General features: G+C 44.7%; 1 protein-coding gene across 6 annotated transcripts; it reads left to right on the plus strand.

The window, feature by feature from the left end:
* The first annotated feature begins 360 nt into the window (after positions 1-360).
* NSUN7 (NOP2/Sun RNA methyltransferase family member 7) lies at positions 361-25,372 on the plus strand. 6 transcript variants are annotated; one of them, XM_088131147.1, is made up of 14 exons: positions 361-761; positions 3,550-3,626; positions 4,258-4,339; positions 4,614-4,974; positions 7,467-7,525; positions 8,708-8,838; positions 10,693-10,845; positions 12,132-12,315; positions 14,991-15,201; positions 15,548-15,691; positions 16,585-16,686; positions 19,523-19,640; positions 21,728-21,851; positions 23,914-25,372. In XM_088131147.1, the coding sequence occupies exons 4-14, from the start codon at positions 4,671-4,673 to the stop codon at positions 24,556-24,558; spliced, it is 2,175 nt and encodes a 724-aa protein (XP_087987273.1). In that variant the 5' UTR covers positions 361-761; positions 3,550-3,626; positions 4,258-4,339; positions 4,614-4,670; the 3' UTR covers positions 24,559-25,372. The 6 variants fall into 6 exon arrangements, with proteins under 6 accessions (XP_087987273.1, XP_025022732.1, XP_087987270.1 ...); XM_025166964.2 differs by lacking the exon at positions 4,258-4,339 and having other exon boundaries at positions 361-2,005; XM_088131144.1 differs by lacking the exon at positions 4,258-4,339 and having other exon boundaries at positions 361-1,546.

Below are 25,372 nucleotides of genomic sequence, written 5' to 3' on the forward strand. Positions count from 1 at the left end.
TGTCAACAAACCAGGATCCGAAGCAAGAACTACGCCTGGTCGCGAGGAGAGTGCGAAGAAGCGGGGAACGCACGAGCCAGGCGGGGGGCGGGACCGCAGAGGGTGGCGACGGATACTCAGGGACAGGAGATGCACCTCTGAGGAGCCGCAGCCCGGCGGGGATGGCAGACCGGCCCCTCCAGACCCCGGGCCAGGCGCCCCGCTGCCACCGTGAGGCGAAGCGGCGGCGCATTTCGGGATTCCGACACCGCCCGTCTGCATCTGGGAGGAGGAAGGGAGGAAGGAGGGAGGGGCACGGGCACGCCCCCGCGAGGCGTCGCCCCGCCCCGCCCCGCCCCGCCCCGCCCCGCCGTCCGTCTCCAACGGAGAGAGCAGCAAACAAGGCGGCGGCCCGCCGAGCCCGCGGGCGGGCGGCAGGCTGAACCAAAGCGGCAGGGGCGACGAAGCCGCAAGCCGGGCGGAGGGGGAGATGAAGGAGGCGGACGCTAGGCGGGGCGATGGGGGGTCGTTAGCGAGGCTTCCGGACCACCCCCGCGGCTGCTCCGGAGTGGTCGCGGCCGGATTTGAACGAAACGGCCGGCGGGCTTCGCGCCCCGCCTCTCCCTCGGGCGGTGGGTGCGGCGTGTGGGCGGGGCCAGGCGACGCCCGCGCCCCTCCCTCGCGGAGGGGACAGGAGCCGCGCGCCGGAGATTGGGAGCGGCCAGAGGCGCCAGGAGGCGGCCGGCGCCGGAGGGTCGCCCGGAGTCCCGCTGCCGCCCGCGGTAGTGCGCCCGGCCGCTCCCCGGGGCCCCGGCGGGAGGGCGCGGCTCTGCGGCTCGCGGGGTGCCCTGAGGGACGCGCGGAGCCGCTCGGGGGAGGCCTCGACGCGGGTGGCGGGCGGGCCCTTCCTCTGGAGGCCCCCGAGGGCCCCAGCGGCCCCGCAGGGAAGGGTTTTTGCCCCCGGCCCCGCCTCGCCGCCTGTCCGGGCTAGAAGTTCAACAGGTGCAGCGGGGAGCCGCGGGGCCCTCGGCCTGCGGAAATTCCGCTTTTTCATCCCGTCCCAGGAAGGGCCGCGGCATCCTGACCGGGCTGGGCGAGGAGAAGACCCCAAACCGTGGGGCTGCCGCGTCCAAACGCTTGCTGTGGGTCGGTCGCCCTGCGGAGAACGCTTTCAGCCGTAGTAAACACTGGCGGCTGCTGCTGCGCCGCCGCTTAGAAATCCAACCGGTGGAGATTCGCTGCCCCACACTACGTTCGGGGCCTCAGATGTGTGCCTGATGCTGAGGACTAAAGTTCCTCCTCGCTGTTATGGCAAAACAGTAATAATGAGGGAGAACTTCCTTCTGGGAGATATTCCAAAGCCGTGATCAAGGAGGTCTTTTGGTCCTGCCATTTCTCCCTGTTTCTAGCATTAATTTTAGGGCAGTTAACCGTTCACACCTTTCCTTTCGGGATAGCAGTTCACCCACAGCAGCTTACCAGTAAGCTAAGGAATTGTTGCGTTTTCTCTTTACCGGTGAAATTTCGCTCCTTTTTTTCCAGCCGGTCTCCAAGGATCCCGGAGCAGGTGGGAAGATGGAACAAGAGACGTGGGACGTTTTCTGCGTCCCAGACCGTTGCTGTTTCTTAGTGTTTTTGGAATACTTGCGTTATTATCGAAGATGCTTTTAGCCTCTCCGTCCCTAAAGTCCGAAAGCCAGGGGAGGATGGTTTGAAAGGGCAAACTGCTTTTCCTGCGTTTGGAGAGAAATCCTGTAGAGATCCTCACACTAAAAACTATTCCGTGGGAGCATTAACAGCCTTGTGGTTTTTGGAGAGGAAATAGGTTTGAAGATGGGGAAAGTGCAGAGAAGCTTATTTTCTTCCTGTCAAGTTCTTGTGTTTTCAGGAGAACATTAAAGAAAAGTATTCAACAGGCACCCCCCTTTCTTTCTGTTGTCGAGATGTATCTTCTCATGGATATGAAAAATGGGATGTTTTGAGGGGAGGGAAGGATTGCAACGCTATGGGATTAGCCAAAGATTAGGTAAGAAATATTGTTGAGAAAACGCTGGCTTGTAGGACATTATTGTAAGGACAGCCACTTCACGCACAATGACTTTTCTCTGGTGGGTCTCACGTCTGTATAGTAGTCTGTATAGTAGTGATGTGCGTCGTCTGTAAAAACAGGTATCTGCATTTAACCCTATATACATAATGTGCTGATTTGGGATTTCCTGCGGCATGAAATAAAAGTCTGTGATTGCCAAGGAACAGCAGGAGTTTTAAATTCAGGTTGTAGGGAATTTATCTGTTGAAGCCTTGGTGCTGCTCCTAAAAGGCATTTTTTCAAAGTTGCGTTGCAAATTGCAGTGCTTGGCAGTTTTTTTTATCTTCCAGGGGAGATGTTGATGTCTCTTGTTCGATTTTCCAAGAGCCTGGAGGTGCTGGTTGGCTTAAACTGATTGCGTGGTAGTCCTTTCACAAGGAAGTAATCTGTGTAATGTTCTGCTTGTCACCAACAACATAAGCTTGGGAGAAATGTTGATTTGAAAAGTGGTACCCACTTGAAGTAGAAAAAGCTTAATTTCCTTTCCTCTGTTTGAAGGATTACTTTTGGGCTTGTCTATTAGCATGGCTATAGGTGAATTCAGTATTGGCTCTCTTCCCCCAGCATAAATGTATACGAATGCAACCTGTTTTTTTGTGTGAAAACTTGCCTCATATTACCTGACACATTATGCCTTTGGGGGTGGCTGTATTACATTTAAGTTTATCTTGCCTTTTCACTTTCAAGTGCAGGGAAATGACAGCTGTAAATCATTCAGTACAAGATGGTACATCTTCTGTTGTTTCAAGTCCTGCCATTTCTCCCTATTTCTAGCATTTTATGACAGTTAGTAGTTTACATCTTACCTTTCAGGATAGCAATTCACCCACAGCAGCTTACAAATAAGCTAAGGAATTGTAATTACAAACATGGTAAATAGTGCACGCAGCCAGGCTGAGAAAGGATCGTGCGTGAGTTTATGTGGCACGCGGTGTTTCCCCACATCGATGCTGCTTGTGGTACAATTGGCGCAGAGGCATTGTGGATGCTGTGCTACTTGGAGCGTGTTCTGCGATCAGTTTCCCTTTCTTTTTGCTGCTGTAGATGCCATGCATTAGTATTTGCATTTCCATAGTCAGCCCAGCTGATCGGAGTAAGACCTAACCCAAATGTGTAGGGTCTGTAGGAGTGTGATGATTGGTTGGAATTCTGGGAATTGTAGTCTCCCCGCATCAACATGCCATCAGTTTGGGAAATGGCACACTGGCGCTACAACAGCATTTCTCAAATATTTTGAATTTTCAGGTTGCCCATGGCAGACACTTGACCTTACCTGGAACAAGATGTGCTGCACATCTGATTGTATTAACTTTAAAAAAACAAAAACCATACTGATGGTTATCTTTAACTTTCCTTCAGGGGTGTAAAAAATGCCAGATGGGGGAAAGGCAGTTTTGGGAGAAAATATGTGCAGTGTATGTGGGTTGTAAATACTTGATATGTCTCCCACCTTCTCTCCCCCCCCCCCTTTTTGCTACTAGATTGCCACACTGGAAACTTACACCTATCGTGGAGAGTCAGGTTTTGCCACTCTGGCTGCGACTTCTTTTTTAAAAAAGTGGGTATTTTCTTTTTAATTTGCTTTGTCTATAATGATTTGGTGGTCTTCAAGACAATAGATGTGTTGCAAACCTGGATGACTGCTAGGTGACAAGAAAGAGGTACAGAAAATGCCAGCTGCTCTTCGGATTTTGTCACCCATATATAGTAGCTCTGTATTAGCCATGAAAGTGCAGGTTCTTTCTCTTTGCCGGTGTTATCCTCTGAGCAAAGGGGTACAATGTGATATTTAAGAAGTGTTTCCCTCCCAGCTCAAAGTGAGGTAGGCAACAAGTAATGCTTCCTTAGCCAACCTAATGTTTCTGCGTCTGGGAGGAGACACAGCTGCTTTAAAGGGTTGTAGGCCACTGTTATGAGTAGCTTTCAGAAGCATTTGACAGTCCTGTTTGATCGTAGCTGGTGGATTTATGTATTTATTTATTAGATTTATATCCCACTTTTATGTTGTGCAACTCAGGGTGGCATACGTAATGCTCTCGCCTCCTGTTTTCCCTGCCACAACAACCTTGTGGGGTTGGGCTGAGCTTTGGTGCCTAAGGGAGGACTGGAACGCAGGGTCTCTTGGTTTCTAGTCCAGTGCCTTAACTGCTACACCAGAGTGGCTCTCAGGATGACGATTATATCATCAGGTCTGTGATCCAAGTGATCAGAGGTACTCACGGGATCAAGGCTCTTGCCAAGATGGCAGAAGCAGAATCACGCTGTTGCCATGTAAGTTCCACTCTTTTCACAGGTCCTCTTGCTGCGTCTACAGAAGGGACACACTTCTTTCAGTATCACCCTCCCTGCAGACACCTCTGGATCTGATATAATTAGACAGAAATACAATACAGTAATGCACATTAATTGCTGTGGCCTAGCCTTCCTGTGTGAACTGCCTGGACAAAATGCTGTGTGGTTTCACTCAAGGAAGGGCACAAAGTGAATGTCAGCTAGATACTGTACTTCTTGTAATGCACGTTTGGCCTTATCTGTATTTCTACAGGGGTTTTAAGATTCTGATTCACCGCCTGTGACTTCTGCACACATCAGTACCAAAACAATGTCAATTCTAAGAAGCAGCTTGGGGTCCTCAGAGAGTAATATTGCGCACGAGCTTTCTAGTGTGCATGAAATATTTTCAAGTGAAATACTGCCTTCAAATTCAACAAGTTTGACAGGAAAGAATGGGTACCAGGACTCCCTGTACCTCAGTGCCGCTCACATTTTTCAAGGCATCCGTAATGAAAAAGCTCAAGATAAAATACTGGTGAAATACGGGATTGGGCCATCGCCATCTCTTCCAGACTTCAAAGACGAACAGTTCCAGCGTTTGTCCTACGAACTGGCGTTCAGTGCTCTAAAGTGTAAGTAGAAAATGCATTTTCAGGCCTTTCCCATTCTTCTTGAAGTTATCTCAAATTTATACTGTGCGTGCAAAGCTCTGTGTTGTGTTGGAAGGCCAGCAAGCATCAATGTAGTCTGATTCTGCTGAATATTTATTTAAAACATGCTGCAGTGTTTGATCTTTCCTCTGTATATCCCTTGAAAATTAGGTAGTTTTCATTAAAAATATACACCAGGGTTTTATTGCACACAAGGTCCTCAGTGGTAGCGAAAGAAGAAAAGGACGAATTCTTCCAATGTTTCTCAGCTCCCGGGAATCAGCTCTTGGCTAGAATAGAATGCAGCCTTTTGGCATCTCCCTTCTCCCTCCTTCAGTTAAAGGCTGATGTTGCACTGATGGCTTAGCCTTCCGTGCAAAAGAGCAACAAATAAAAGCCGCAGGTGCGCGCAAACCCAGACACGTGCCTTAAAACAGTAGCGCTTGCTTCTGCTTTCCTCGGTTTGTATTTGAGGCCAGTGGAGTTTAGCTCATTCCACATCCAGTGCGGATGACGTATTGTTGAGCTCTTCCTTATCTCGGGTAAATGCCAGCTCATCAGCAGTATCTGGCTCCTCAACAAAGCTAAGTAGGATTGGGTAGGACTTGGATGAGAGACCACCAGGAGGGCTAGAGAGGGCGGTTGAAAAATGTCCTGGAGGAAGGAAGTAGCCAGTGGAAAACCACCTCCACTTTGTTGCCAAATAAACTTGATAGAAACGTCCATGTGTCACCGGGAGTCAATCTCAATTCCGTCAAGTCCATTATTTCAAGAAGGACTGGAGTGCAGATGGAGTTTGTCAGCTGGGATAGCCATCTGCGTGCCCCACGCTCACTGTACGCTTGTTACTAACTGTGTGCTCTCCTTCCTTCCTTTTGGCCGGACTTTGCACTTACGTGCGCATTTTGCCTTCCTTGGCCTTGACCTCATTAGATCAGGGAATTTCAGCTTTGACCTAAATCTTGAAAGACCCCTCTAGTTTTGCTTGTCAGGTCTTAAAGAGTAGTTTTGATAGGCTTGTGTTTAAGGCTAAGCAGTATCCTACAACTTTTCTGAAGACCTTCCTTACTAACTTAGAATAGCGTGCTGGTCCTTAGGCCCTGCAAAATTAGCAGGAAATAGCTTCTACTTGAAAGACATGGTAGATCACAAATGGGAAATTACCAGGATCAGGTGGGAGGTGCTAAGTGGAAAATAATTAGAATTTGTCTGAGGGCATCCAGAGGAGGAGTCATGTGCTTTAATTGAGATGCTATGTCTGCCATCTTGTAGATCCCCCCCATGGATTTTTCTTTTAACCTGGTTATGTGTCCAAAGGAGGCTGATGCAAGATTTGCATAATTTATTATACGCCTCTTTTGCTGGCATCCCTGTCAGAAAAAATTCTGCCAGGTTTTCTCATACATTTGTTGAAAAGCGGACTCAAGGCAAAAATAGTCATTTTTCTTGATTTATTCGTGATTTATTTCTAAATGTGTGTCTTGCATAAAAAATACTCCCCATACAGGGTTCTATTGGCAATTGCCAACTATGTGAATGTGTTCCCTCCCACCCCCAAAGTCAATTTCTTTCAATTATCCTGAAAGGTCAATCATTAGTGAAGGGGGGCTGGTGAGAGTTACCCTTGGCAACTTGCTAAACAGAGATAGCTATGTCTGAATCAGTGTGCCAAAATGCAGAAACCCAGTCTGAGTCCATGGAAACTCCTGAAAATATGGTAACAAAAGGCTGTCTCACCTATGCAAGGGGAAGAATCTATTTCTTCCTGCAGTAATAAGTCACCTCCATGGGCGGGATTGAATGTAACCCAACAATTAAGTGGAAAAAAGTACACAGTTCTAACATATATCTATAGACAGGGTCATGAATTCAGAAGTGAAGCTTAAGGAAGTGTTGTGATTTCCTGATCTTGGTGCTGCAGGGATGACCCAGACCTTTGAGAGACAGGAGATAGTAATGTCCTTGTAAGGTATCGTGTGTCATGGCATCTGCTAGCACCTAGCTAAGCTGGGCTGATCTTGAAAAATCTATGTAGGATCGGATGTGGTTAGGGCTTGGATGGGAGACTACCAGGAGATCCTGGGACAGTAGGCTGGACATGCTTGGGAAACCATTCTCTAAATAAGCTGATGAATACAAGTGAATATTTGTGTTCCATATGAAAGAGACCTTGTACCTTAATTAGTACAAAAGATCCCAGAATGGAAAATGAAATCCCATACAGTATTATCACTTCCCTGCACAGTCAGAATTTGCCAAGCTCTGCTTCTGCTTGTTAACTGCAGCTCCGTGCCGGGATTAGCAGAGTGTAAAAATAAGAGCAAAATGTCTTAACAGTCTAGTAGGGTTTAGAACCCAAATAGTTATTTTCAGAATTTTTTTTAGACGTTTCAAAATGTATCTGATCTCTCCAAGATCTGCAAACTTTGTGATAATTTGCAGCGCCTTTCATTATCTTTTTTTCTCTCCTGTAGATCAAGATGTTTTGGAAAATATATTGATAGACAGTGGCGTTTATCCATTGCAGTCAATAGTGAGTAGATATTTAATTCATCCTTCAAATATTAATCTTGTTTCCATTACAGTATACTTCAAGCAAATCTTATCTAAAACCCATTGGATTTCACCTTAAAAAAACTATGATTTTCATATATTGCTTGGATGTTCTCTCCCCCACCCCCCCGTTAGACTGTTTCCTGCTGCCAGCATGGTAGCATTGCTTCCAATGTGTAGAAGACATCAAGGCGTACTGTCTTGAAATCCCTTCCTCTCCAATCTCTCCGCTTTGTGCGGGGTTGGGGGAAGGGTCAGGCAAAGGAGAGATTACCTACAGAAATCACTTGCTTTTTCTCCCCCCTCACAGAGCAGAGAGATTGGAGAGGAAGGGATTTCAAGAGAGTACTGTAAGCTGCGTAGTACGCCTGTGGCTTTTGATATGTGGAAGAGCAAAGAGCTTACTCTCTTGCAATCCCTTCCTCTCCAATCTCTCCGCTCTGTGAGGGGGGGAGAAAAAAACACAGGTCAGGCACAGGACAAAGCGTACTGATTGTAATGGTGATCACATGACTGAGGGACGGTCACATGCTGTGACGGTCATAAATGTGAGGTAGAGTTATTTTTTCAGCACCAGCATACTTCGAATGGCCGCTGAGCAAGTGGTCGGTAAGCAAGGACTACCTGTAGTGCCAATATGTCAGTGTGACTGTAGAGGTTTATGTTACGATAGTGTATTTGCTGATTGTTGAATCTTTCGTTGGATCTTTTTCTTGGAAAACCCAGTGGTCTAACCACTGGATGAGGATGAGGAAACAATAGCAGAGGTTCAAGAAGTTGAGCGTTATCTATGCAGGTATATCTCCAAAAGGAGATACACCACAAGGACCAGGTGTGCTAGTATCATATAGGCCCCTCTCCAACAATGCTAAATCTCTCTTTCGAGAGGACACCACAGCTGTTGGGACATTTCACTGGAGGCTTTTCTGCCTGCATCTTTTAATTCATGGCCTACTCTTAGCTTTTCCAAGAAGAGTAAGCCTCTATGTTTGCTTTTCTGACCATGATTCAGAGTCACCTTATCTGCAACATTTGAGGAGTATCTTTACATCCCAGAGGGAGGAAACGCTGCAGGGTTAACATCTTCCGTATTTGAGGGTGGCTGTTGGGCTGTTTCGTTTCGATGTTTCCTGGTCTTGATGTGCAACTGCTCCTCTTGCAGTCAGATGACTTGACCAGCTTAGTCGTGGTGATGCTCTATGATCTCCAGGATCGGAAGTTTGAAGCTCGCTCTGATCTCGAGGATGAGGAAACGATAGCAGAGGTTCAAGAAATTGAGCGTTATCTATGCAGGTATATCTCCAAAAAGCACATGCCTTTTTTGTGGATTGCTGGCACTGAAATTTAATTTTTTTCCCAAGTGAAAAAAAGACGCCTGACATCTTCTTATTATTTAATTATCATCTGCCCTATATAAGTATATACAGTGGCACCTCGGGTCACGAACGCTTCTGTTCACGACCAATTCGGGTCACGAACAGCATCGTTCGCAAAATTTTGCTTCCGTCCGCGAACTCTGCATCGGGTGGCGAACAGGATCCGCGGCCATTTTCACTGCTGTGACACGTGGTCGTGGCTTCCTGTAGGGAGGGGGACTCTCCCTCCAAGCAATAACCGCCTCCCCACCCGCCTTCCTGTCCTCCACGCCAGAAGTCGCCTCGAGCAAGTTCTCTTAGTGTTCTCTCTCTTCGTACTGTACTGTATTTTGTTTCATATTCAGAACGAGTATGACACGTTCCGTCGCGGAACGACAGAGTCGCGGAACGAATTAAGTTCGTGACCCGAGGTACCACTGTATAAGTAGATCTCAGGGCATCCACGGGGGTCAAAAAAGTCAAGATGGCAGCCATGACTGTGCAGATCAAAGGGCTGAGCCTTTTTTATATGCATTGTGCCGATCTCCGTATCAGTACAGCAGTTTATAAAGCAAATGCAAAGATTGTGTTTTGCTCTGTGTCTAATGAGGGAGGTATATTTGAAGCTGTTGGTAATCTGGGGCAGCCATTCATCCATTGCAACGGAACAATTTGTCCTAAATGCTTCTACCTTGATAGCCTAAACGACTGGAATTATTGCTGGTTTTTTGGTTGCGTACTCTCCAGTTATTTGTGCAGATATTCATTATGTAATGGCCATGGCAAGACTTTCTCTTAAAGAGGTTGGTTGGAAGGGGGCCAGTAAAAGAGGACCACCCCATGGGAAGGATCTCCCCAGGAGAGGGAGTGAAGCCAGTGGCAAGAAAATGAATGACCTAGTTAATGATGGGCTCGGGGTTTTGTGGTGTGGAGAGCTTTATGGCTGCAGCAACTCGTTGAGGAGAAAAGGGGGACAAACAAACCAATATTTGATCAATTAAAGAATGGTTTGATTGGCTGTGAGCCAGGCCATGGATTATTTGGTGATCCATGGTGAACAAACAATGGCTTAGTGCAAGTTCTGAACCAGCCACGACATTACTCTTAAAATTTGGATCTATGGCTGGATTCACTGGTGATGCTAAGTCAGAGACAAGTGGCTTGTGACCTCCAGCACCCTGCCCAAATCTGCCAGCAGTGATTTTCAGGGGGTGGTGGGGAGGCAGTTTGTTTTCCTTTTATTCGAGAATAATTCTGGGGGTGGGAGCTGGGAGGCAAAGAACACCCATTCCACCTTTTAACTCATTCCCCCCCCGCCCGTGATTGGCTCAGCCGTTTTGCCAGCAATGTTAAGCTGCCTGCCTTTTGGGGGTTTCCAGGAGTAGAAATGGGAGAGCGTTTGCCTCTCAGCAGCCTCTTGCTCACACTCCAGCTCTTCCAAGATGCCAGAAAACAGATTGAGAGGCCCTCCTGAGGGTTGCTGACCTCGTGCTAAAGTATAAGCGGCTTGTGCAAATGTAAACCTTTGGGCGAAGGAATCACGATTCCTTGCTTAATGCGATGCATAACCCTAGGAAATTGTGCTTTGGTCAATGATCCACGGTTTAAAAAAATCACGACTCGGGGCGATGTGAGACCTCAGCCCGTGTTTTGAGGAAAATGCATCTTCTGGGAATAGGATTCTTCATTGTAATGTTGTCAACACTGATTTTTTCCGGGGGCTGGAATTGCTGTTGTCATAAGTATGAATTCTGAACTTCAACTGTTCTTCCTTTCCTTTTTGAATCTCAAGTTTTAAGACCAAACTAGCCGCTGCATTAGCAAGATGCCGAATCAAGCATGATGCTCTTTCTATAGAACATATTCTGCCAGAAACTATTCGGAAGCAAGAGCAGAGGGCCTCCACCCTGCCCCTGTACACCTGGGTAAACACGCTGAAAGTCAGGTGAGGTCTACCGTCTTCTTGCTCTCCCATCTCTTCTGCCCACCGCTTCCCTTCAAATGACATGACATGGTTTAATGTCCTATGAGCGTGACCCTTACATTGAAAAGGAATGGTGATTAAAATTAACTGCTCACTTCTGGGGAATGCTCCTAATCCCTTGAATTTGATGGTCAGTTCCTTAAAGCTCGCAGAGTGCCTTAAGGCCAGAAACCCAGACCAGCCTAGTTCACAAGGTAGTTCTTGAGATAAACTGGAGAAAGATCCTATGTAAGCCACCTCGAGTTCTTAGAGAAATGCTGGGAAATAAAAGAAAATAATGTTGATGATAATTAAATAAGAAAAGTAAGAGTACACTAATAAATATGAATGTATTAGTGTAAACAACACTAATAAATAGTGTTTATTGTGTAGTGTATAGTGTAGTGTAAACAACATTAATAAATATAAATAGAAGGGTATCAGAACCATAGATATCAAAGGGTCATTTCACTTCTACCAATCCTTGCTGGTAAGTGGCTTTTTTAAGATGCCCTGAAGCAAAATATTTCAGTTTACAAACCCAGTAGGACAGTTGCTCTTTCGTATTCCTGTGAGAAGTATCAAAACAACTATTTTCAGATATAAAACACGGTAACATGAGATTCAAGCATCATCTTTTCACAGAGAGTTTTGTCATCCTTTTCTTGTTAAACATTAAAGAGTCACAGGTATTCTTGCAAAATTGAGGTGCCCAATTCACAAACTAAAGGTGGATAAAGCTTACAGCCAATCTTGATCTTAAAGTTTTATCCTTAGGCTTAGTTCTGGAGACACTGGGGATTAGTCACAGGTGTCCACGAGAGGAATCAGAAAAGTCAAAATGGATGTTATAACTGCATGAGTGAAGCCCTTTTTAATATGTGAGGTCACCATTTTGATGTTTTTGGCACACACCATGGATGCCTCTCAATCAGTCTGGGAAAGAATGGGAGCAGAGTGAGCAATTGCAGACTTTGTAAAACCTGATTTAAGTGGCGCCAAAGAGGAGTTTTCACGTATGCCTTGATTTTTTGTATTACCCTGGTTCATCAGTGCCACCATTGCAGGGATTCAGCATTTAAAAAAAAAAGTATCCTGGAGCTGCAGATCTTGAGAATGATCAAGAAGTCTTATCATGACTATGAATGGTACCAAAGTTCTCCAGAAATTCCACAAGATATACTGGATCTATACATGCAAATGGCAAGGTGATTTTTCTTTTTCATTTCCATAAGGTGCCATATTAATAGCTGTGGTTTATTCTACAGCCTTGAAGAAGTTCATAGCCTTTTACGGAAAGAAGGCTTCACAAAAGTAGAATCTATCTCAGATTTTGATGGCTATGCGTATTGCCTGGATAAGCACTGTGAAGATGTACTCATTTTCCCGTCTTTTCTTAAAGAAAAGCTCCTTACTTTGGACCTCTTTACTAATTACAAGCTCCTACTGCAAGTAAGTGAATAGAAGTTTGCAGAACTATGAGTATTTTCCTTCTTAGTCTTTCAGTAGTGAATATTTTTTAAAATTTCCAGTGAGGCAAACAAGCCAAGAATAATAATATAATTGCACTGGATAGTACAACTGTACTATATTTCAGAGTAGTCTTCTGTTAATCGTAAAGTTGGAAGGGAGCTTAGTTTTCTTGGTCTTCTAGTCCAGCCTCCTTCCCAATACTGAAATCTTCAGACCATTCCAGACAAATGAGTGTCCAACCTTTGCTTGAGAACCTCCAGTGATGGAGCCCCTGTGACTCCAGAAGGCAGGCTGTTCCGCTGTTCAACAGCAGTGGTGGTGCTCTCTCACAAGTGATCTGGAACATTTGAAACAAATAATTAGGTTTGTTGTGCCTTACCCAGATGCAAAATCAAATTAGATCAGAATAAATAAAACGAACAATGGGTGTGTCCTTTGGTTCTGGCATTGAATTGAATAAATTCTTCTGTGATTTCAAGAACCATTTGAGAGGGGAAGAATGTCTCTTAGAAGCATGATGTGTTAAAAAATATGCACTGCTTGACTCTTGTTCAGCAAGTAAGTTCAGGTAGCACTGTTAGAATGCTACGATTTCTTCATTTTCTTTCCAGTATCTGAGAAAGTTTTTTTTTTTTAAATGTTCCTGTGTTACGAATTATGTTCCTCAGGAATTTGATTTGACTGACATGCTCTAAAGCTTGACAGAGAAATTCTACTTTTTAAAAACCTCCCAATTCTCATTCTGTTTGAAGATGGAGAATGGGATGTAAAAATTCCTTCAAAGAAAAGGAATTCCTCCAGAGAAATTCTCATGGGCAGGAAGGGGGTAGTGATGGTGGTGGCATTTTTACACTTATAAAGGCCAAGGTGTGTGTGTGTTGTGTGTGTGTGTGTGTGTGTGTGTGTGAGAGAGAGAGAGAACTGTCTTTTATTGTATGATTTTTCTCTCTAGTGGCTGAAGCTCCCTGATTTCTGACACTTCTATTAAATCCCAACGGGGAAACATTAAAATACAGTGGAACCTCGGTTTACGAACTTAATTCATTCCGTGACTCTGGTCACACCCCGAATTGGTCGCAACCCGAAGGAAATTTCCCCAGAAGGTTCAATGTAATTACCGTTAATCTGTTCTGGTGTGGAGGACAGGGAGGCGGCTATTGCTTGGAGGGAGAGTCCCCCTCTCTATGACCACGTGTCAGGGGCGGAAAATGGCCGCGGACCGTGTCACAGGAGGGAAAATGGCCGTGTATCCTGTTCATACCCCGAGGCGGAGTTCGCAAACTGAGGTAAATTTTTGCGGCCAGAGCTGGTCGTAACCCAAAAAGTTCGTTAACAGAGGGGTTTGTAACCCGAGGTACCACTGTATGGGAATTTTTCCCATTAGACTTTTTCAGTATCAGTACTAAAAATTGTTGGAGAATGCCCCATCCCACCCGTGAATGTCACAGAGAGCACCTACTCATTTTCTCTGGATACAAATTTGATGGTGAATTTGGACATTTCTGCCCAGAATTGTACATGAAACATAGTGAGCGCCTTACTCTCAAACAGAGAGAGTTCCATTTTTCTATAACTGCTATTTTTCTCTCCTCTCCCCACCCCCAATAGCTTATAGATGAGTTGTATTTCAGGGTTGGAAATTAACTCACCTTGAAGAAGTCTTTTAAGAGGCTGTGGAACCAAAGCAGCACGTGGTGAAACAATTCAGTAACTCTCAGGAGTGTCTGCGGGAAGGTGTCAAAAAAATCAAGTTCAGTCAAGTGACTGAAGCCTCCACCTTGTGTCCCAACACACATAAAAAAGTGGGTTTTTTGACGTTCTCCCCACGGATGACCTTGGTAGTCCCTTTCTGCTCACTTCTCAGCATCCCTTTCACTTAACGCACCACAGGGCGTTTATCTGTTGATGGCTATAGGGCACACTTCTCTAGAGAGAAAACTATTGAAAATGTTGCCCCCTCCCCCCAAAAATAGAAAGAAGTTGTCATCCAGAAAGGATATCAGGAGCAGACTTTGTGGACCATAAGCCCTTGGAGAAGGGGTGCCTTTCCTAGGGATGTCTCCAGTGCTAGGAAATAAATATAAGACCCCAAGTATTTAATTGTATTTATTTACAGTCAGTGACCAGTGAAAAACCCAAGTACTTAAGGAGAATGGTTGTGCTTCATTTATGAAGCGATATCTGCTTTCCAGCAGTTCAGTTTAGCAGGTTGAGTGTCAAGATGGTCATGCTGCTCCTGGAGTGGATCAGGGCATGCTTTGCAGGTATTGGCACGATTCTCACATGCCGATGGATGATTGCTCAGATGCTTGCTCAGGATGCCCGTCTGAAGCCACTTTATTGAACAAGTGTTTGAATCCTTCTTCCAGGATGACATTCGCCAAAAATAGGTAGTGCAACTACCTTAGTTTATATTTTGGGCAGCTCCTTCACTTGTAACGTGAAGGGAAACTCGCAGTGCAAGAACTGGCTACAGGTCTTCTAGGTGCAAAGTCAGTTTAACTGGGCGCATCAGTCAAACCATTGCTTTGACTTAGGTCACCCCACCTACAATGCCAATTCCGTTGCAAGGAATGAGGTTTGCTGGCTGAATAATTGCCATGCTGGTGTCCCTGTTTAAATACGATGGCTCAGTGTTCCTGTTTAACTCTTAGGATAACTCTCGGAGTCTTGCGGTACATTCGGTGAAAGCTCTGCTGAATATGGATGATGATATTTTAATTGCACATATGGGGTCATGGCTCACTCTGGCTCACATGTCAGTGCTGACAAATCAGGAGACCTGCCGAGTGTTTGTATGCGGAGTAAAGTCCATGGCCAAGGAAGCTGAACTGAAGGATTTGTTTGCACGGATGGAGTGTAGAAGTAAGTACGAGATCAGCTGCATTATCACTGTATAAAAGTGACTTACTTCCAGGGAGCAATTATTAACTGATGTGATAGTTTAAGTCAGTGTTTCTCAACCGAGACAACTTTAAGATGTGAGGACTTCAGTTCCCAGAATTCCCCAGCCAGCAGTGGGGAAGTCCATACATCTTAAAAATTACTGAGGTTGAGAAACACTGGTTTAAGTAATGATCACCTTAATGTTCTCTCACTCAACGTGCTTAACAGCTTTGATGAAGACAGAAAATGTCAAAGGTGTATCATCTCTTCAGCAGCATTAGTTCAAATTGCATTAACTTCATTTTTTTTCCTCCTGCTTCCCAAGATATTGAGCTGCTTCATGAAGATTTTACAAACATTGAACCCACTTATTCCAAACTGCAGAAAGTGAAAGTGATTTTGCTCCTGCCTCGCTGTTCAGGCCTGGGTGTTAGCAATCCAATTGAATTTATTTTAAAAGAGCATGAAGGTAACTTAGAGTTAATTACCAAAGATTTTTGTTGCCTAATTTTAGATAGTGATGCTTCTCTCTGTTGCATTTCTGTTCACAGTCTAAATCCTCCCCCGCTCCTCCTCCCCCTCCCCCCCATCTTCTCACATGGAAGTACAGTTTTCCACCATTTTTAGAGAAGCAATACACAAAACTTGTAGAATAAGTTTTTAAATATATTTAAGACAATGTCAAGAAACAAAAGCCCTCTTCCAAAATTGACCCCTGTTGAAGAACTCTGGTCCTGCCATGAGGATCATGTGGCCACATCCTTTTTGCTTATAGCTTGTTCATGGCCCTTCAGGGATTATCTTAAATAATGACTATGTTAATGCAGCATGTTCAAGTTTAGTGCCACATTACCTACAGCTGGGGACTAACAGCCCTGTTAGGCCTTGAAACAATGAAGCTGGTTGCCTTGATACCTTTCCTGACCTTCTCTGCTTCCTGGAAGGAAAATCATGATGGTCCAGGCAAGGTGGCTGCCAGCCTGTGGGGGTTGGGAGCGGCTCGGCTCCCGCTGGAGTGACTCCATGCTGTGACTCTGTGAGCACCCCGCTCGGTGCTTCATGGACCTATCGCAGTTTCCAGGAACCAGCAAACCAGAGATTGAGTTTTGGGCAAGTTAACCAAACTCAATCCATGATTTCACACTGAAAGGAGGTGCAACGTTGAAACACACTGAATTCTAGCATGTATAAACCAGGTTGATATCAGCCATCTTCAAGCACCATGCCTGACTTTGGGAAGCGCTGCGTAGCACTTTGCTAGCTGCTCCTGTTAATTTTAAATGAGAACGCAGATGGTAATCGTTCTTTTCTGACCACTAATATCCCATTGTATTTATTTGTTCTTTTTCATTTTCTCTTTAGATGCAGACTTACTTAGAGATCTCTCTCAAGGATCAGTAGCCGAAGATAAACTGAGCACGCTTGCTCAACAGCAGCTGAAAGAGCTGACACATGCAATGCAGTGTGAGTTTATTTGTCATGAACTAAATCATAATGACAGGTGAAATCGGGTGTATCTAACACACACACATCCTCCCCAATTTCTGTTACCCAGTTCCTTCTCTGTTATTAAAAGCAAGATTCTTTTCTCCCGTACACTAAATCCTCAGTGTTACAGATCTTAATTTAGCAGACTTTGGGTGTAATGGACAAAATCTGAATTTCAAGCTCTAACAGTCTCTGCCCCAACCAGCAGACAGTCTGTTAATTCCTGAATCGCTCTGACAGCATCTGCACATTTTGCATAAATTTCACATCCATTTTGCATGCATTGCAGACATTTGACCCCAGCATAAAAGCTTATTAATTGGTCAAGAGAGATTCAGCTCTAGTTGACCCCCCCCATTAGTCTTTAACATTGGTGGTTGAATGATTACAAGTGAAATTTAAAAGAAAATGTTGGGACCTATAATAAAAACCAAGTCTTCTTTTGTTCATTTGAAATGCTTCAGCACACCTTTGTCAAATCATTTCTGTATTGTGATGTTGGTCAGTCATGCAAGTGAGTGGTTTTAGGGACCACTCCGGAAGGACGAGCTGACACTGCTTGGCCACTTCTTGGGAGCAGGGCACTCAGTCTCCTGAACTGGCAAAGAAAAATTAAAAAAGGAGGGGGGTGTTGCCAGATCAGTTTTGTTCTTAATGATTTGGCTGGAATTGAGGTCCCAGATTTGTTCTAGCCTAGCCTGGGGGAACCAGGAGCGTCTGTAGTAGGGATTGAAGAGGGGCAGATGGCGAAAACAGTATTGTCCTGCAAGTCTGCCCCTTTGTATGAGGATTATGGCATTGCACACAGGCCAAAAAAGGATGTAGTTTATGGCATGATGCTCGTCTTGTCCCTTTGACGAAAGCGGGAAACTCTGCAGATACTCATGGGGGAAAGCGGACAAGAAAAAGACCAGCCGTCATTTGATTCTGCCTTTTGGTTAAACGAAAGGAGGAATATCCCGTAGGCAACCTTGGGGACCAGTGGCACAAAGTTGGATGCTGAGAATGTGGTGTGCATGGTCTCACCACTGGCTACCAGGGGAGCTGGCCTGTTTGCAAGATGGCTTGCATGGTTGGTGAGAAGCATCCTTTTACCAGAAGGCAAACGGGTGACGTAGCTCTGTTCTGCCAAGAGGTTCTCCACCATTCCATGCACTTCCAAATAAAGCACTGGGCAACCTTCCTTCCACAGGAGGTTGGGGGGGAGGGTCACAGGCATCCATGCCTTGGTCACTTCCCAGTTGGATTACCACAACACGCTGTACAAGGGGCTGCCCTTGAAGACCATCTGGAAATGACAGTTGGCCCAGAATGCAGCAGCATGAGTAGTTTTGGGCACCTCTCAGTTTGCCGGTATTATACCACGGCTGCCCAGGCTGCACTTTCTGGATGCAATATAAGGTGCTGGCTCTCACCTCTAATGCCTGGCACGGCGCAGGGCAGAGTTATTTACAGGGTTGCCTCTCCCTGAGGGTATTTGCCCATCCACCAAGTCAGATAGGGTGGGTGTGCTCTTCCCTTAAAGGTGGTCATCTAGTGCAGTGTTTCTCAGCCTTGTCAGCTTCAAGATGTATGGACTTCAACCCCCAGAATTCCCCAGCCAGCATGGGAAGGATGAGAAACACTCATCTAGCGGGACCTAGGAAGAGTTTCTTTTGAGTAGCTGGCCCTCCCCTCTGGAACACCGTCCCCTCTGAGATCCAGCAGGTTCCAACCCACTTAGCCTTCTGGAAGGCCTTAAAAAGCTGGCTTTTCCATCATGCCTTTGGATAGAGTGAGGCTGGAGTCCAGTGACTGTCATTTTTTACGTATTGGGGAATGTTATTTTAGGGTGCTGGGAATTGTTGTTTTGGGCTGTTGTGTTTTGTTGTGTTTTATGTTCCTATCACTGCTGCTATGAGCTGTCAGAGTTACGGCACGTAAGATGGGAGGCCATTGAAGCCTTTTAAATAGATAGTTGTTTTTTTTTAAGTCAAGATGGCAGGTGTGGCTGCAGGGTTGAAGCCCTGCCCCTTTTTACACACGTCCCCCCCAAAGAGGCAGGGCTTTGATCCCATAGTTTCAGCTGCCATCTTGACTTGTTTTTACCTCCCTTTTGGCTGCTCCCGTTCCCCTCTCTCTAATTCCTAAAAAGGTCTTGAGGGCCCAGAGATGTTCCTGGATATAAGAATTATGCTAGAAGTAGGTCCTTTGCTTTTCAACAGGACAGCTTTCTATTTGATTTGTTTACTCTTACCAATGAAATGTTTAAAAAATTGGGTGGGCAATCGTTCCCAAAATATAATAATATAAAAAAATTAAGAGAGATGAAAAATGAAAAGCAAAATAAACAATCGTTGCAACAGCAGCAGATAAAAAAAACGGCAGGCAAAGTATAAGAACACATTGCCGACTAAGTAATACCGCTCTAAGTAACAATAATAGTCCCTTGCCTGCTGGCTGGACGTTGTGGAAGAGCTGACAAGATTCTTTCCTAATGACTATCGTTGGTAAGATCCGGTTGCAATTAAAAGCTGCAAGGGGAGAAGACGATGACCAGAAGAAAAGAGGGCTGGTAGAGCCAAGAGTGAAGGGCTTGTGAAAAAGAGTTCAGTGCTCAATAATCTTGGAATGATGAAGCTAGCATGTGAACCTCAGGCAGTGAGTGTCTAGCAGAAAACAGGACTGCCTCTGATAAAGTGTGAATTCCTGGTTGTTTGATGAACAAGAATGTGCTTAATTAGGCCATTTGGATCAGCCTTTAGAAGTTTCTTCAAAGCTTGTTGTTAAATGTCATTTTAACTGGACTAAGCCTGGTCTTGAATCCCTGCAGTTGCTAAAGTGCAAGCCGTGGTCTACTGCACCTGCTCAGTGTACCCAGAAGAAAATGAAGTGGTGGTGAACAAAGCCTTGGCCTCTGGAGCGGAAGGAGCAAAGGCCCAGCCGTACAAGTAAAGAACACGCTTTGGCTACTTTCCTCAACAAGTATTTCCGCCTGTTGTTTGCAGAAGGCCTGTGTGAGGCACCCGTAGCCCCCACACGGCCGTTTGTGTCACAGAGGCAACAGAGTGCGCCTCCCTGAGGTGTGGAGGGAATACCCCTTTGACTGGTTGAGGCTCCAGATCTCATTCCTCCAGATGCCTCTGGCAGGTCCATTAGCAGAGGCTTCTGCAGTGGCATTTCTACAGAGAATTGGCAGCGCCAGAGGAGTCTGCTGGAGCAATGTGAGAGGTTTCCTTCCCTCTTCAGAAGAAGGCTAGTGCACAATGCCTCAGCAAGGCATCCTTCAGAGCTTGGGCAGCCCTGTCTGGGGCGTTCAGGGTGCCTCTGTATTTCATATCCTGGCCCAGAAGTGCATAGAAAGCAGGGTGGGAGTGTATACTCCACTTCAGCTGTATCGCTTGTAGCAGTGTCACCCGTTTAAAAATTCTACTCCTTGGGTGTGCTTCCGTACCTTGTTAACTCATGCTTACATAAACCATGATTTACTGAATGATCCATTTGCCTGCATTTGCACAATGCTGCCTGGATTCCATCAGCACACTGAGTCAGAAACTAGCTCGTTGCATTTTAGTTTACTCTGGGGGTTCTCACATTTGGTGCTACCATTGACCCCCTAAAATGATAGGCGAATTTGTGAAACCACCCAGAAAAAAAAAAACATACATAAAAGAACGGACATAAAAGAAAATAACATTTTTTTAACAGTGCCCTGTCCTTGACTAACCACAAAATATTGATCTTTCCATGTTAATAAAAATTGCCAGTTCATAGGCAGCACCAAGCACACGTTGGGGTGGGTTATCAAAAAATTCAGCATCTCTGCAATCTAAGCCCTGTCTCTTTTTTAATGAGCATCATACATGCAATGCAGGGAGAAGAGGGGCGAGGCTTTGATAGGTGCTCATGGCCACCATCTTGACTTTTGAGACAGATGTGCATCTGTATATCACTCCAGGATTTTAGATTAGGCACAGCAGAATCCTTCAGTCAACTAAAACACTATTTTTGGCAAATACAGGTAGTCCTTGACTTACTACCATTCATTTAGCAGCTGTTTGACATTACAGCGGTGCTGAAAAAAGTGACTGAAAACAGGCCCTCACACTTATGACTGTGGCAGCGTCCCTGTGGTTCATGTGATTGTGATTCAGGCTCTTGGCAACCATCACACATTTATGACAGTTGCAGAGTCTTGCAGTCATGTGATTGCCATTTGCAACCTTTCAACAAGCTTCAATGGGGAAGCTAGCAGGAATGTCCAAGTGGCTGTTGTGTGATGTATCGCTTAATGACTGCAGCAGAAAAGGTCGTAAAATTGGGTGCAGTCACATGATGCCTCACTTAACGTCTGCACTGCTTAACGATGAATTTTCCGGTCCCAATTGTGGTTGTAAGTTGAGGACTACCTGTACTTCATCTGGTCATCCTGAATTGATACATTCTGAATGTTCAGGATACCGTTTGACATCACAGTGACATCTCTGAATATGATCTTGAACCTTATACTGAAAATTCCCATATTAATCAATATTGGAACAGGCCGACAATATGTCCAACAATAATCCTATCAACACAAATATGCTTCTATTATACTAAGGTTGACAGCCAATCTTTATGAAGCATCCTCATGCTTACTATTGTGGATCTCATTTGGAAACTTTTGAAGGTGGATTGTAGCTTTGAAAAATCTTAAAAACTGCTACATTATATCTATAGTTAATAATTGCCAAATTATGGCATCATATATTTTCTTGGACTCTGAAGTAGATTTGCAGGCCTGAGACAGAATCCCATCAAGTCTATATTGTTAGATGGGCTCTGTATCATGTGTAGTTTCATATAATTCAAGCAAATAGAAATACTTGAATTATGGGGTATGTGTGGGAAGACGGGGTTCTTTGGATCCCAGCTTGTTTAGTTACTAAACAATTTAGTCCCAGTTGCTTAGTGTAGCTTTTGAAAATTACAGAGAATGAATTGACTCACGTTGATTTTACACGGCGGCCTCAGTACCATACGTTTGCATCCACCCTAGGCTTTGCCCACCAGTTCTTCCTTTGTGTTCTAAGCTGGAAGTCAATTCATCTGCGGAGAACTTTTTCCGGCTGGAGCCCTCGGATATTTCTAATAGCTGTTTTATAGCTGTTTTAGGCCGAGAGGTGAGTAATGAGTTTCCTCAGCCCACGAGAAAGGGGAGTGAAGCATGGCGTCTGTTCAGATGCTTAGTATTGGCGTAGATCAGCATTCAGGCTGCCTTGCACGCGTTGCCGTCGTCAGGCTTCCAAGACGAGAAGTCCTGCACTTTAGGTTGGAAATTGTGGGTTGGGGGGCAGGGGTTGAGATAGGGTTGCTAAAACAGAAGGCAGTCGGGGGTCGGCAAGGAACAAATTGTTTGGAAGGCTCTGCGAGTGTTGGGATTTTCCTAATTTTTGCTGTAATCCCTCAGGATGGCTTCTAAGTGCCAAATTATCCTTGCACACTGCATTTGATGTGCTGTGGAGAGTTGTCGTTTTGGGGAAAAGAGGGAGTCTCTGCCTCTTCCTCCAATCCTGCATAACATCCCATGAAGCCTTGGGCAGGGCAGCATGACCGAGTCTCTGTTACATCTGTGGGACCCTTTCCCCAGTAGCCAGGCAATGGGTGTGGCATGGATGCATGTCAGCACGTGGGAGGCATGTTTGGGGCTTCCAGATTTCAGCTCCCGGGCCTCCCCTTGAGGATTCCTCACTTCAAGAAGAGGAGAAATTGGCAGGATCACAGCTTCAAGAAAAGGCAAGATTGTGGACAAGACAGTAGAAGGTCATCTTGTGGAGTTTCACTCCAGGTTCTAGAGCAGTGTTTCTCAACCTTGGCAACTTTAAGATGTGTGAACTTCATCTTCCAGAATTCCCCCGCCAGCCATGTAAAATAAAGCAGACTTGGAGATCATTCTGCTTAGCCCTTAAGTACGTGTAGCTGTGTTTCTGATAGAGTCACCTCTTCCCAGTATAAAGACGTTTCCTTGGGTTTCTTCTCTGCTGGGAACAACTTTGAAGTTTCTGTTTTATTGCTCAGTCTCTGCTTTCTTATGTACAGAGACTGCTGAAATTATGTTTTTGAATTTGTGTGGCTTTTGACCCTATGAGCTGTTTCCGGCATAATCCTTAATTCTTGTTCACTTGGTAAATTAGATTGCAAAGCTTATTTACTTTCTATAATGCTGGGCTAAATTTTAATTTCAGCACCCATATTTTATTGCTGGATTTAGGCCATAAAACAGGACATGAGCAGTGAGTTTTCTCATATTTTAGCCTGCTCTGTATTGTCAATTCTTTTTCTTCAGATTTACACACTGTTGCACAACTAAATGAGTTTTGATGTTTGCACAGCGTAACTGACCAAAGGATAGTTTAGCCCACAACTACTCCAGCTGTTTGGGGTTAAAGATGCCCCTCTCAACCAACAGTGTTGAGTTTCACATTCATACGTTTGCCCCACTATTTACCCAGATAAGTATGTCATGCGAAGCCATCCTTTGTATCCAACTTAATAACTTTGGTAGCCATATCTAGGAATTACAAGTTTTTCATTCCAGAAAATGCAACTAGTTACAAACAGCCATTCTTAGAACAATAGCAAGTACTGTAACAGTTTCTGGATTCCAAATAATGCCTTTGATTTGCAGCTGAAATTGAAACATTCTGCATTGTGAGGCTTTGAGTAGACTTACTCACATTCCTTTATTTAGGGCTACAACAGGTAACAAGGTCACCCATGATTAAATGGTAGAGATGGGAAGTGAATTTAGGCCCAAAGCAATCTTTTTTGGATTGTGTTAACTGAGTATTGTGGGCTTTCTGATAGTATTTAAGTAGATAAATAGTTTTCTATTATTACAAGGATGAGTGACCATGGATTTACTAAATGTTGAGCTTACTTGGTATAGATAATGCTGAAGGATGGGAATTGTGACCCAGGAAATGAGGAAGACCACCTGTTGGCCATCCTTGTTGCACTTCACCATCCTTGCTTAATAGATCTGGAACACGGTGCCGCTTGAGCAGTAAGGCAAAATGTTGGAGCCCGCTAGATGCTTGTTAGGGGCAAGATTTGGCAGGTCTGTGTCAAGGTCTGGAAAACAGTTTAACGTTTCACGTAACTTGAATTTTCAATATTGCTATATATACAGTAGTTCACTGGTGGGGTTCAGCTGTGCTAATTTGCATTCTTTTATTTGTGTAGAGAGATCCATCTGAGTCTGTGTCCGTGAAAGATGTTTTAGCTCGTGCCGCAGCAAAAGGATTGCTGGAAGGTATCGATTTAGCAAAGCCCTCTAAGAAAGAAGAAAAAAAGAAAAAGAAGCACAAAGTAATCCAGGCGAAGAATCCGGTTAAAGAGGCAGTGATGCAATCTCGGATTCAGGAGTTCCTGGAACGAGAGATGAAACCTGGCATGACTGATACGGACTCTTCCATATCTAGCGTGGTTGCCAGTACTTCTCAGGTGATGACTCAAACCAGTGAGTCCGCAGCCTTGAAGAAACCAGCCCACCCCCTCTCAAACTCCTCTCTGCCTGTGATGGCAAAGAGTAGCCTCACCGCCACCTCATCCATGCAAAAAGTACTTGAGAAACAACGGAATGCCAGGAAACCCAAGTCCGATGATCGGGTCATGATCTTGAAACCTGTTGAGATTGTCCTGCCTCCCGTGATGATGCCTTATTTTAACCCACAAGGGAACAGGGCCCAGATCTCATCTAATCACTATTATTATCGTTGGGTTGGTGCAAAAAATGGAACACTAAGCCCTTCAGCATCCAAAAAACTGATTAAGTCAAAAGAGCCCTCCCCATCGTCGATGGCCAAGCAATCTCGTCCGTGGCTTTGAAGACGTCCCGATCTTTATTTCTTCAGAACTTGAGACCGATGTTCATCTTACTGTAAACTCCTGAATATCATTTGGGCGCTAAATGTAAGAAGCAAAGTGCTTTTAGAAAGCAATTAAAATGCTGATCTCTTCATGGCTATTATGAATGTAGCAGAGGAGCTGTTTTGCAAAGGTTTTTATTACGTAATGCTTGCATCCAGTTTCAGTACCTTTTGAATGTCAAAAGATCTAATATTCACACTTGGATTATGCAGATCATTGGAGGAAACTCTATAAAGGTTTATATGGGCAATAGCTAATTAGTTTTAAGCCACAACAGAGACATATTTTGTCTGAATGCATCTAAAGCTACTGAATTTTAAGGCTAGCCATTACCATTATAAATGAAAACAGGCTATACAGATAGAAAAGGGTGATAATTGTTTATTCCTGAGGTGTTTCACATCATTCCTCTTGGGAATTTGGAATATGTTGCCTTTTTCTGCCTTTAGAAGATCACTCCTGGCCTGCAAAACGATCCTTGAAGACTTCAGCCTGGTTTATAATCCACTCAGTCTTCCCTTAAGAAAGAACAGCTTTTTAAAAAAAGTTTATAGCTGTCACTGCTTTGAAAGATAAATGGTAACTACAAGAAAGTTAAAACATTTGGACAAAAGAATTTTTCTGGCTTTGTTGGTGTAACAGCATCATTATTACATCCTTTCATTTAGCTTCAACATGACATCGATTTTCATTAGCAAGTCAGTATAAATCATCAAGTTATTATGCCATATGGTTAACTGGAAACAAAGCATATTAAACAATTCCTGATTAA

Source organism: Python bivittatus, unplaced genomic scaffold, assembly GCF_059951505.1.
Source record: "Python bivittatus isolate LINGU-HERP-01145 unplaced genomic scaffold, Pbiv_v1 ctg000970_np1212, whole genome shotgun sequence".
Lineage (NCBI taxonomy): Eukaryota > Metazoa > Chordata > Lepidosauria > Squamata > Pythonidae > Python > Python bivittatus.